Genomic DNA, 13,366 nt, shown 5'->3' with positions numbered 1-13,366 from the left:
AATATCTGTAACTATTTTAATGGTTTCAGTTCTTTGCAAGATTTTTAAAAATATCTCTTGAAAGAAAGGATTGTAGTTTTAAAAGTCAGTCATATAGCTGTGTGGACCCGTGACAGCTCATTCAGTGGCAAGTTCTGCTAGATCACCTCTTTCAGAGTAGGTGGAGCTTGAACTTTGTAAGCTGTTTTCTCAGATTTCTTTTTCCCTTTATCTCTTCTGTGTATTCTTGGAAAATAACAAAGCTCACACTCGAAAATTGGGAAGATTCCTCTAGAATACAGGAAAATTGGTGATGGAAAAGGATAGGGTTTCCAGAGGCAATTTTTATATTTCGTTGCAACTGGATGAGTGCTCCTATATGCAGGATGAGAGATCTAAACATAAGAGTACCCTTCATAAGTATCAGTCGAGTCGCATAAGGATTCACATTTGACAAGGTTTATATTTGTTTTTGTTTTTTGAAACAAGATTTCTCTGTGTAACAGCTTTGGCTGTCCTGGAACTTGCTTTGTATCAGACCAGGCTGGCCTTGAACTCATGACAATGTTTAGATTTTTGACACTCATATCTATTTATGTCAGCAAACATTAGTCCTTGAAATTATGTCATATGAAGTAAAGTTGACCTTGTACTTAGTATAATGGAAAACTGTTCACCATCTCAAAAGTATGCCATTTAAATATCAAGTTTCAAGGGAATCATGTGTCAGTTTTTAAATTCAGTGGAAAAATAAATGTTAAAATTTAAAAAAAAATTAAGGTGCAGAAATGCTTGACTACCCCATGGTTTTCCTCTAACCCTATCTATGTCAGCTGCTCTGATCTACAGGTGTGTCTTATGCTTGTAGATAAAAAGCTTTGTCTTAGAGAGTTAGTGATGCATACCCTTTGTTTATTAATGTCTTGGTAAACCACATGTCCTCTTGATAAAGTGACCCTGAATCAGAAAGACTTCTTTGCTGGGCATCTTACTTCAGTTTCCTAGTGTGTTTATTGATTGCTTTTGTTAATATATGCTCTCTCCATTGCAATTTAGCTCCATCCCAGCAACCTCCACCCAGAGGATGGGTTCAAAGTTCTTCCTCCATCAATCTCTCCTGGAGTCCACCTGTTTTTCCCAATGCCCACTGGCTTACTTACACTCTGCTCAGGGATGGTTCTGAAATCTACACAACTGAAGATCAGCTCCCATACTGTGAGTTCTAGGATTTGGTCATGGAAAGATGTGGTATTCTAAGAGTGGCTGTCAGTCAAATTCTCTGACATTGAGGGAAAACGTCATAGTTCCCTCTGTGAGCAAAGAGCATCTCATGCATCGAGAATTATAAATCTCACTAGGAATCAAAAACACAATGAAAATAAGATGTATAGTGTTTAGCAAGATGATTATTGACTTTCCTGAGAGGAAAGCTATGAGTCCATCTATCATGATTGGTATATCAAAACTGGAACACTAATGAACTTCAGAGTGTGTATACTAGTTCACAAGCATAGCCTTTTGCACACAGTAAATTGTTAAAAGTACATAAAATGTCTTCCCTTCATATAATGTATCATTGGACTCATACTTACCACAGGAATTTTATCACAAATAAAAAGCTACAAATGAACACAAAAATCCCATATCCACTCCTATACGGTTTGTAATATTAAATTGTTAGAAATGATTTAGACAACCAGAAGTCTTACAATATGGTATCTGCAAAATGTAATCAATTCTACTACACTGCTAAGTACATTCTAATCTATGAAAAAGTGTGTCTTGCAAAGCAATGGAGGAACACTATGACATTCTAGTTGAAGAAATTAAAAGGTATAAAACATATGAATTGTTACATTTCGGGTTACAAAGGTTGAAAGTGTGACATCAAGTAAACTATAGTTTTCTCTGGAAGTAAATATTACAGAAATTCTAGTCTTTTCAATCTTACAGAGTCTCTCATGACCCAGGCTGGCATTGAAGTGCTGGAGTTATAATCATACATGACTGTGCCCAGATCATGGTTTTGAAATCTGAAGTAGTGCAGATTTTGAAATCTGAATCATGATACTTACTAATAGTGATTCATGTGATGGAACGTTACATGAATGTTGCCTCATTTACGCAGCTGCAGTACAGCACCAAATGCTTACATTGAAAGAGATGCTAAGAACACAAGTCAGAAGACTGATTGGGGCCCAATAACTCTTGTAGACTTATGAAATGAGCTTGCTGATGTTCAATTTCAAGAAATTGTCATTTTAAATTTAACTCAGCTACCTTAAATACAAAATCCTTAAAACACTGAAGAGTTTTTTTGTTTGTTTGTTGATGGGCTTCCAGCTCTGTCAGCTTCTGCTTCTAGTCCTAATTAACTACAAACTAATTTAGAAAAGTGCCTTAGGAAATCTTAAAAGAGTGGGACCCACTGAAGCTACCATTTCCTTATCTTTTGCACTTTTCTTGCAAATGTTGTGTTTTCTTTATTGTTACTGTATATGCATGCATGCCATGACGCATATGTAGAGGTTGGAGCACAACCTTTGGAGAGTCAGCACTTTATGGAGGTTTCCAGGCACCTGCCTCAGGTTGTCAACCTTGCTCAGCAAGCACTTTTACTTGTAAAGCCACCTCACATGTCCTCCGATTCTTATAGAACATGAATAACCAGCTTTAACATTCACGTAAATCAAAGTAAAAAGACTGACATTCCATAGCCTTCTTTAACATGAATGGAAGAAAGCTAGGTTTCACATACTGTCTAGCCTCAAAGCTCCTATGTAAATGATAGACACTTTTTATCTATTATATCAGCAGATTACATTCCAAATGCAATCTAATCATGTCTTGCACCTACTTTTTATTGTGTCCTTCACTTTCTTTTCACGCTAAATATCCCTTCCTGGTGTCTAGTCTTCTGTGGAGTTAATGGAAATTCTGAACTTCACAATGCAGGTTGGGATGGGAAGCAAACATCTGTCCACATCTGCCATGTTGGCAAAGCATCCAAAAACCTGCTACTAAAATGTCTATTTTCTTCCAAAAGTCAGCAGGATCCAGGTGTTCTGAAACTTAAACTTTAGTGACAGGGGAAAGAGGGAGTTATAAAAATATTGCAAATGGTTTCTGAGTTGACAGGACTACTGATTGAATTATCTCTGAAGATGCAACCAGACTGGCTCCATCTTCCAAGCAGCCTTGAATTTAATTTGAACCCATCAGTATTGTATTCAATCCATGTTCCTCACAGTAGCATACTGTGGTCTACCTGATAAAATGGTACATAGGAATACAGCACCAAGGCTTTTTGTGTGATTGTACTAACAGAAAATTCAAACAATGGTTTTGTAGGTAATAAATATGCACTCATTCACTAGGACATTTCCATAATCCTATTAAATAAAGTATTATTTCCTAAAACATTATTTTTCATTAAAAATGCCACATCTGGCATTTGTCGACAACCATCATAATTAATGATGTGAAAGTTATCTGCATGATGGCATTTGAACGCAATCAGTGAGCATGGTCAGAACTTTCCAGCATTCTAATAATACCCTGTGTTTATTGCTCCAGCCTTAGTGCCTGGGTAGCATGAATAACATGAAAAGGAAACACTATTTCTATTCAGCCGAACAAGCACAGATCTGAGGGTTAAATGAAGGCAGTTGGAATTATAGGAGGAGAATCGCTGAACTTTTCAAAGAAAATTAATAGTGTTGTCTTCCAAGCAAGTTTGATCATTTAGTCAAGACCATTATAGAATTCTTCATTAGTATAGAAACTTCCCCTGGTTAGTCTGGAGTACTAAAGGATGCTCTTGGAGAGTATTTTCTTGCCATCATCATTTACTTCTTTCTATATTATCATCTTTAAAGCTTTTGAATGACTTTTCTTTGGTAATAACACACTGTATTAGTTGACATTAAAACCAACAGCCAGACACACTCATTATGGGGGATCATTTGAAAGTTTCTGCATAAAGGTAGTAGCTAAGTTATAGTATATTCAGTGGTTCCCTAAATAAAATGTTAACTGGTGGACATCCCACATGCTGTGAGAAGTAGAAGAGTATGTGATTGAGTTAGCATTTTGTTTTTATTATGATTTATTTATTTATCTGCTTCCATTTTTGAGAGGGGGGAGAGAAGGTGTGTGTGTGTGTGTGTGTGTGTGTGTGTGTGTGTGTGTGTTTGGCATGTGCATATGTTTATATATGTATTTTATGTGTATAGATGGGCACATGTGTGTACATGTGCATGGGGAGGCCCAGTATACTCTCACTTGGCCTCTCAGCTAAACCCAGAGTTTATCAGTATGTCAATCACTAGCCAGCTTACTCTGGAAAACTGCTATTTCAGCCTTATGAAGCTGGAATTAGACAACTGACATAACCTGGTATTTATATGAGTACTGGGGATTTGAATTCCAGTCCTCATGCTTGTTCAGCAAGAATTTAACCACTGAGCCATCTCTCCAGCTCTCAAGTTAGTACTTTAGACTTCTACCCAGTCAGCACTTTGCAGCGACCCCCACCCCTACCCCACACCTGGCTTTCTAAAGGCCTCTGCTATATCATCAGTGAGAAGAACACAGTTATCAAAGACAACAGCATCCTTTTTTAGTGTTTCATATTTAAGATCTTCTCAGTAAGTTTTGTATATACATACATATATTAATAGTGTTGTCTTCCAAACAATGTATGATATATATAAAACAAAGGAATACCAGACATAATAGGGAGATGGAACCTAAAACTGAAAGTCATCATTCTTGCTGATGAAATACGTATTCAACTCCAGGAACTGAGTAAAGAGTTGAAAATGTAGCTCAGTGATAATATGTTTGCCTAGTATGCTTGAGGTCCTAGGTTTGAGCCACAGCAAAACAAAACAAAAATAAACCTAGCTATGGGGTTGGAGAGGTAGTTTATTGCTTAAGTGCATGTGATACATTTGCAGAATCCCTGACCTGAGTTTGGTTCCCAGGATCTGCTGGTGGATCATAACCACTTATAACTACTCCTCCACTGTATCTAACTTCTTTGGACTTAGACAGGAAACTACCTTCATGTGCACATACCTAGACACATACACAGGAATACACATAATTAAAAATAAAAATAAACTTTATGAAGAAGAATTAACAGTTACCATATTACTGATCCTGGTGTGCCAATGATCATTGCGACATTATTCACCGTGAACATGACATGGAATCACTGTAGGTCCCCATTGAAGGAAACATGGCTAAGGAAAATTAATGGATTCATTTTGATGGAATATTACTTATCCATCAGGAAGAATAAAATTTTTCTTTACAATCTAGAGGAAGATGGATGGGAAGCCATCATAGTGAGTGGAATAAGCCTGACTGATATAGGATTATCACACATGCTTCTCTCAAATGTTGGATGCCAGTATTTTGTAAAAGATATGGAGATAGGAGTGGAGTGAGAAGAAAAACTAGAGCCAGAGTGAGGAGGTATGGACACGAGAGAGGAAAATGATAAAAGTAGAGCGTATGGATGGATGAAAGTGTTACAAGAAAACCCGTTATTTTACGCCATTACCACATGCTGATAAAAAGTCAGATGGGAGGACACACCCATCTTCTTCTGGGACTCAGAGCAGAAAACAGAGAAGTCATTAGGCAGGTGTGACATCAGGACAAAGTCCTTGTTCCCAATTTGCTATTGGTATAAACTGTTATTTATCCTACAGGATGATTGTAGGGATAGAGGGTTCTTCCATAGGGGGGCCGTTGAGAACAAAACACAGATAGAAATATACTTCAGAGTGTCCTTTGATGCATTCAACACTTTACTAACAACATACTAGACAATAAGTTCTTCCACAGGAAACTGCCGGGCGGTTGTTTCTTATCAAGCAACACTGCTCTTACACATTCTCAGCCTTGGAGATAAGACCACATATTTCAAAAATACAATGATCTGGCAAGTACTTGACCCTGGGGTGAATCACCTCCTTGGCCCCCACCAGAAGCAGGTCCTCGGGAGTTTTGTCATTACAGAGCCTTGGTAAGCTTCTTCCATTCAGGGTGCCATGGCAGCACATTAGCAATGGGGTCTGGATCTCAGCCCTAGTGGACTCCTCTGAACAGGGGTGGTAATGTTTCTCTGTATCTCTCATCCTTTGCTTCTGTGCAGGATGCTGTACTCCTTGGTCAACAGAGTACATGGGATGGTTGTTTCTGTGAAGAAATTGCAGGGATGTATGCACAGAATAGTGAGAGCACCTCCGCTCAGGTCCTCACTTACATTGTTAAGCCTACTATTCTCTCATTCATCCCTCAACTTACATGTTAAGTGGCATTTAGGGGAGGTTAACTTCCCTCTGGCCTTTAGCAGAAGTTCCTCCTGAGGATACTGGCTTGCTGAAGTGCAGTGGACCAGTTTCAACCTTGGCATCCCCATGACACTGACTTCAGGTGAAGCTGCATTTTCTACAGCAGTCAGGTTCTTGTGAACACTTCACCACATTCTGAGCTTTTCCCTCCTGCATCTAACATCTGGCCCTTCCAGAGGCTTAAAGTCACCTTGCCACAACCAAAAGCGATCCCATGGGTGGTCCACTGGGTCTCAGCACAGAGTCCTTTCCATTCAGAAATCAAAAAACAAAAAAACAAAAACAAAAACAAAAAACATGGATTAAAATTAGACTCCCAGTATCTATTACCCCTTAGGTATCTAGAGATGCAGAAAACTTCAGTCTTACTGTAACAGAAACCTCCATGGACCCCACACACAATCACACAAAAAAGCAGTCAGCAGCAGTCTGACATTTCTTTGTTTCATGGGTCTGCAATGTATTTGCTGTCTCTGTAGAGAATAGAGGATTTAGACACATAGCTAATCACGGCCACTACCTATCTCTCATTTATGAACCTCTGCTTCCTACCACCTTCTCCCTGAACTTTCTGTCATTCAAGCATGGAGATTCTGCTCATCTGCAACTTCTCTTGTACAACCTCTCTGTGACTGACAAATATCTTCAAGATTTAGCAAAATTTATTTATGGTTGTATGTCATTTTAATAGGAAGGGACCAGTCAAAGAATTAGGCAGCAGAAAGGGTAGTTGCTTGGTGGCAGTTTGCAGAGGGCTGGACTTGTGTATCAGCTTTTGGCAAAAAGATCAGTTGTACTGAAAGCAAATATGTGTTTCAGAGATTGCAAGGACTTCCTCTGAGTTCATCTATAGGGGGACCCTGTGGAGAACAGAAATATACTTCTAAGTGTTCTTTGATGCATTCAACACTTTGCTCACAACATACTAGACAATAAAAGCAACCAGTAGTTGCCTGATTTCCCTCATAAAAGCATCAAACACACCCGTATTTTAAAGAGTTGATCATCATACTGCAGTTAAATAGCATGCAAATAAGGCCATTGGAAACAATTCCTTGGCAATTGTGAATTCTGACTATCTGGTTTTTCTTTTTTATTTCAGATACTCAATACTTCTTTGACACTAACCTGTCACCACACACGTCATATTCATATTATATAGAGACCTCCAGTGTACACGGTTCAACCAGGAGCATAGCTGTCATTTATAAGACAGAACTAGAGGTCTCAGAAGGACACTTGAACTTGACGCATGTCATTCCTGCTGGCTCTGACTCTGTGACACTTACTTGGACTGCACTCCCCAACCAGTCTGGTCCTATAGAGAAGTATGTTGTATCATGCACACCTATGGATAGCACTGAGCCCTGTGTCTCCTACGAAGGTCAGGAAACCTCAGCTACCATCTGGAATCTGGTTCCATTCAGCCACTACCGTTTTTCTGTCCAGGGGTTTACTAGTGGGGGCTGTTTACATAGCTTGCCCATTATAGTAACCACAGCCCAGGCACCCCCCCAAAGGCTGAGGCCACCTGCAATACGGAAAATCAGTTCCTCAGAACTCCACATAGAATGGTCTCCACCGGGGAAACCAAATGGTAAGAGTTTAAGGCCTTGACTTCTCTTTCTTTTAGGAAACCAAGACAGTAGAAATGAAGAATAATGTAGTAAGACTGGTAACTCTCTTTGCTTATGTAAATGTAAGGCATATGCTTGGGAAATGATTTCTGAAGATATAAAGTACTATTTCTACTGGACAGCAGAAGAGGATATTTCATCTAATTGAGGAACAAATTCCATTCAATTAAATTGCTCTTTAAAAGGCTAATATTATCTTTGCTCTTAATGGCATCTGCCACAACACAGATGATGTTCATAATTGGATGCTCACTTATAAAATGCATTATATTTGACTGAGTCACAAGTTAGGGCACCCATAAGCTGCAAATTTTCTCTTTTAAGCAATAAAAAGATATAAAATAATACAAAAAATTGTATATAGGCTAGTTGATTCCATTAAGTTAATTTTTTTGTTCTTAAAATTGAACCTTGAAGTGCAGAGGCCAGACACACATTCCTAATTTTTTACTAATTTATATTATGTACATATCATGGCAAAACTTAGCATCAAACTTTTTGTTGCTTGGTAAAAACTAGATACAAGATAGCTATACAGTATTTATGCAGATCTGTCTTGTGTCAAATATGTAATTAAATCTGCAGTATTTGAAATATACAAACTGGAAGTGGAATATTCAGGTACCCTAAAAGTGTTGAATATCCTTAGCAGAAATTATGAGTACCCATCCTGCAAATGTTTCATTTCACCTTTGGTAAATTATGGTTATTTTGCATTTATATTATTTTTGATTTGCTTTCTCCCAAAATAACATGGCTTTCATGCTACTCTGTAATCAGTTTTGTTGCTTTTACATATACCTGTCTTATAGATCACTAAATTTCTATACCTAGAAAAGAATCAATAGGTAATATAGTCAGAATACTGAAAAACTGGCTACCTTAAATGTCCAGTCCCTAAATAGCCCCTGTGACTAAGTCCCTTCAATGTACTATCTCTTTTCTAGGTATAATTTTAAGATATGAATTATACATGACGAGATGGCCATCTACTAAAGAAAGTCTCATGTTTGAGAGCAGTGGTTGGCTCAGTCCTCACCCACCTGCAAAGTTACCCAACAAGAGTGAAAACACACTTCAGCCTCCCCAAGTCAATGTGTCCATCTCTGGCTTGGAGCCATACACAGAGTATGCATTCCGGGTCTTAGCTGTGAATATGGCTGGCAGTGTGTCATCGGCCTGGGCCTCAGAAAGAACAGGAGAATCAGGTAAAGATCAATGCTTTGTTCTCTTACTTAAAAACCCCTCAGTGAAAGTGCTATCTGAAAATTAAGGTCAAAAAGACATTTGAGGTGAAACGAGGATATTATTTAGCTATGAATTCATTTGTGGGGGAGAAAGCTTAATTCTAGCTCTAGTCTTTGGGTGCAGGGATCCGTTCCTCCAAATAGCAATTGATTTCCAGTGTTGGGTGGGTGGACATTTAACCTAATCTTGCTTTGTGTTTATCATTATTTATTAACAGTGAAAAAGTTTTTTGGTTTTACAATTAACTTTTTTTATCTTTTCAAAAGAAATATTGAAGGTAATAGAGTTTACACAATGACATAAACTAGTACATCAAAAGGCCTAACCCCAAGTATGTTTAGAAACAATCAGAATTAAAGTATGGGAGGAGAGCCAACAGTTTAGTTTTCTCATGGTATCTTTATCAAGGTAACTGATTTATTCTTAATTTTCCATTTTGTTACTCACATAAAGTGGACTTTCTTTTTTTATTTTATAATTTGATTTAATTTTACATATCAGCCACAGATTCCCCTATCCTCCCTCTTCCCCTCCCACCCTCCCCCCAACCCATCTCCCATTCCCATTTCCTCCAGGGCAAGGACTCCCCTGGGGATTCAGCTCAACCTGGTAGATTCAGTCCTGGAAAGTTCAGTCCTCTCCTCCCAGGCTGAGCAAAGTGTCCTTGCATAGGCCCCATGTTCCAAACAGCCAGCTCATGCACTAAGGACATGTCCCAGTCCCCCTGCCTGGGTGCCTCCCAAACAGTTCAAGCTAATCAACTGTCTCACTTATCCAGAGGGCCTGACCAGTTGGGGGCTCCTTTGGTTCATAGTTCATATGTTTCCATTAGTTTGGCTATTTGTCCCTGTGCTTTTCCAGTCTTTGTCTCAACAATTCCACAAAGATATCTCCACAATAGACTACTGGCAATGGTCAAGAGAAAGCCCAAACTGACCTACTCTGGTGACAGGATGACCAAACACTCTAACTGTCATGCTAGAAATTTCATCCAAATGACTGATGGAAGCAGATGCAGAGATCCATAGCCAGGCCCCAGGTGGAGCTCCAGGAATCCAATCAGTGAGACAGAAGAGGGATTGTATGAGTGAGAATTGTTGAGACAAAGTAGGACACGGTCAACAAAACAAAGCAACAGCCTACAGAATGGGAAAAGGTCTTCACCCACCCCACATCTGACAGAGGGCTGATATCCAGAATATATAAAGAACTCAAGAAATTAGACATCAAAATGCCCAACAGTCCAATTAAGAAATGGGCTATAGAACTAAACAGAGAATTCTCAACAGAGGAAGTTCAAATGGCTGAAAGACACTTAAGGAATTGCTCAACATCCCTAATTAACCGGGAAATGCAAATCAAAATGACTCTGAGATACCACCTTACACATGTCAGAATGGCTAAGATCAAAAACACAGAAGACAGCTTATGCTGGAGAGGATGTGGAGCAAGGGGAACTCTCCTCCACTGCTGGTGGGAATGCAAGCTTGTACAGCCACTTTGGAAATCAATATGGCGCTTCCTTAGAAAATTGGGAATCCATCTCCCCCAAGAGCCAGCTGTAGCACTCTTGGGCATATACCCCAGGAATGCTCAATCATACCACAAGGGCATTTGCCCAGCTATGTTCATATCAGCATTGTTTATAATAGCCAGAACCTAGAAACAACCTAGATGCCCTTCAACTGAAGAATGGATAAAGAAAATATGGTACATATACACAATGGAGTACTACTCAGCAGAGAAAAACAATGACATCATGAGGTTTGCAGGCAAATGGATGGATCTAGAAAACAATCATCCTGAGTGAGGTAACCCAGACTCAGAAGGACAAACATGGTATGTACTCACTCATAGGAGGATACTAGATGTAAAACAAAGATAACTAGACTGCTACACAACTCCAGGGAGGTTACCTAGAAAACAGGACCCTAGGAAAGACACAGGGATCACCTAATGACAGAGAAATGTATGAGATCTACATGAACAGACTTTCAATTCCATGAGCATTGAAGAAAACAAGTATACTTTTGCTATGTGTTGAATCTACAAATATTAAAAAACCCAAAACCTACCCTAAATTTAACAGGTTGAAACTATGCAGGTTGAAGGTAGCTTTGAATGGATGTCCAAGGGCCTCATTGAGTGAATAAAATGTGTATTGTGTTGGACCATCTCTTAAAGACTACTTAACATCTTGGACAAACTAGAGAGCCATGAGAGCAGAAGCATTGAGTCATGGAGTTCTGGGAGGGGAAAACTAAGATCAGAAATGGGATATAACAAATGAAATAGCATCCATGTACCCTCATAATCTTATAGATCACTGGGAAAGGAAAATACAATGAGGCCCTTTGACAACACATCTTTGGTAGTTCATTTAAATTCTATACGAAGATGTCAAGGTTGGTGGGAGTAAAGTGTATGGTGTCTTTGTGTGCTGTGAACATTTCAGGAAGGACTGAGCAAAAACTGTGAGTTTCTTTGGGATCATTTAGTCAATTTTAGATGTACTTCTTAGTGGAGTGATTTTCCCTAGCCTCATTGGTTTGTCTCAGTGAAACATGGCTTTCCATAAGAAACCTGGTATAGCATCCTGCATCTCATGCTTTGGGTACTGTAACAGGTTCTGTTTCTGTCTTATTCAAGTTTCTTATCAAATTATTTACTACCTATTATCATGAAAATAGAGAGGTTTCTATCAGAGTTTCCATATGTGTGTGGGGGAGGAGAGACAGAGACAGAGACAGACAAGACAGACAGACAGACAGACAGACAGACACACACACACACACACACACACACAGAGAGAGAGAGAGAGAGAGAGAGAGAGAGAGAGAGAGAGAGAGAGAGAGGAGAAAACATATGCTTGTGTGCATGCAGAGTCTACTAAAGGAAGCCACTGGGTGTCTGTTCTATCATTCTCCACCTCATTTCCCTGTGACAGGGTCTCTCACTGAACCTGCAGCTAGGTTGATGACGACCAATCCCCATTGAGCCTCAGATCTCTCTCTGCCTGACATGGCAATAGGGTTACAGATGTGTTTGAGGTCATCCCCAGCTTTCTGCATACATACTAGGATCTTAACTCAGGTCCTCATGCAGTGTATCAATTGCTCTTACCCACTCAGCCATCTCTCCATCCTGTCAGTCTGAATTTTATTTTGTAAATGAAAAAACCTTACCTGATAATATCAAGATAGTAAACATTCCTGTGGATGACAGCTTAAAGTGAATATGTAATACATATCTGTATATTTTTTTAATTTCTGAAAATGAAAACACTTTACAAAGACAAGGGTTTTGAAGAAACTAGAGTAGCTAAATCTGAAAGCTTGTATGGATGACATTCTTGCATTTGATGTTGTTTTTGTCTTTGTTAGCACCTGTGTTCATGCTACCTCCTTCCATTTCTCCACTCTCGTCACACTCTCTCAGTGTCTCCTGGGAGAAGCCAGCAGAACACTTTACAAGAGGAGATATTATAGGGTACAACATCAACATGGTTTCTGAACAGTCCCCCCAACAAGATGTTCCAGTGATGTGTTCAAAGGTATTTTTATCTCAGCTCATTTCCTTTCTGAATTAAATTATGGCTTTATTTGATGTTTTCTGAATTTACAGAATTCTGTGGAAGAATCTCTCTCCAAATGTGTTCATCAAATGGGCCATGCTCATTAGCATAACATCAGATGTTCAAGGTCTTCTGTCTATGTATGCTTATCGCTTATTTTTCTAATGTGCTGAACTAAAGTGGTTGTAATTTTATTTCATGAGACCTGCTGTTTCCACTTAGTCTTAAATATTTTCCAAGAAGTCCTTTCAACAACTATGTACTATGTAAGATAATCTGAAAATATTATTTGAACACATAATAGTGCATTTAACCAATCCACAATCTGTCAGTATTTATACTGTATTCACTTGGTTGTCAAAATGACATTGACAAGACCATCTCCTATGCACATTTTGTCTATGTCTTCATTTCCTGGGGAAAAGTCATGGAGAACCAAATTGATTACAATATAACAGAAATCATGGCAGTAGGGTTGAAAATAAAGCCCTGTTGATAAAGTGCTTGCCTAGCATGTGTTAAGCCTTGGGCTTGATTCCCAGTACTACATAAAATTAGGC

The 13,366-nt window shown here is 38.9% G+C and overlaps 1 protein-coding gene across 2 annotated transcripts in view; it reads left to right on the top strand.

Annotated features, from left to right (window-relative positions):
- Ush2a (usherin) overlaps window positions 1-13,366 on the top strand; it is a 701,257-nt gene that overhangs the window by 181,972 nt on the left and 505,919 nt on the right. For both annotated transcript variants that reach the window (XR_004946207.1, XM_036202543.1), the window contains exons 15-18: window positions 1,036-1,194; window positions 7,450-7,944; window positions 8,932-9,192; window positions 12,616-12,785. Coding sequence is in view for 1 of the 2 variants with exons in the window: in XM_036202543.1 (XP_036058436.1) it covers window positions 1,036-1,194; window positions 7,450-7,944; window positions 8,932-9,192; window positions 12,616-12,785 (1,085 nt within the window). In the remaining variant the exon portion in view is untranslated. The remainder of the gene's footprint in view (window positions 1-1,035; window positions 1,195-7,449; window positions 7,945-8,931; window positions 9,193-12,615; window positions 12,786-13,366) is intronic.

The sequence above is a fragment of the Onychomys torridus genome, chromosome 11 (assembly GCF_903995425.1).
Source record: "Onychomys torridus chromosome 11, mOncTor1.1, whole genome shotgun sequence".
NCBI classification, from domain to species: Eukaryota; Metazoa; Chordata; class Mammalia; order Rodentia; family Cricetidae; genus Onychomys; species Onychomys torridus.
Note: the sequence above shows the minus strand (reverse complement) of the source record. Positions and strands in the feature narration are given on the sequence as shown.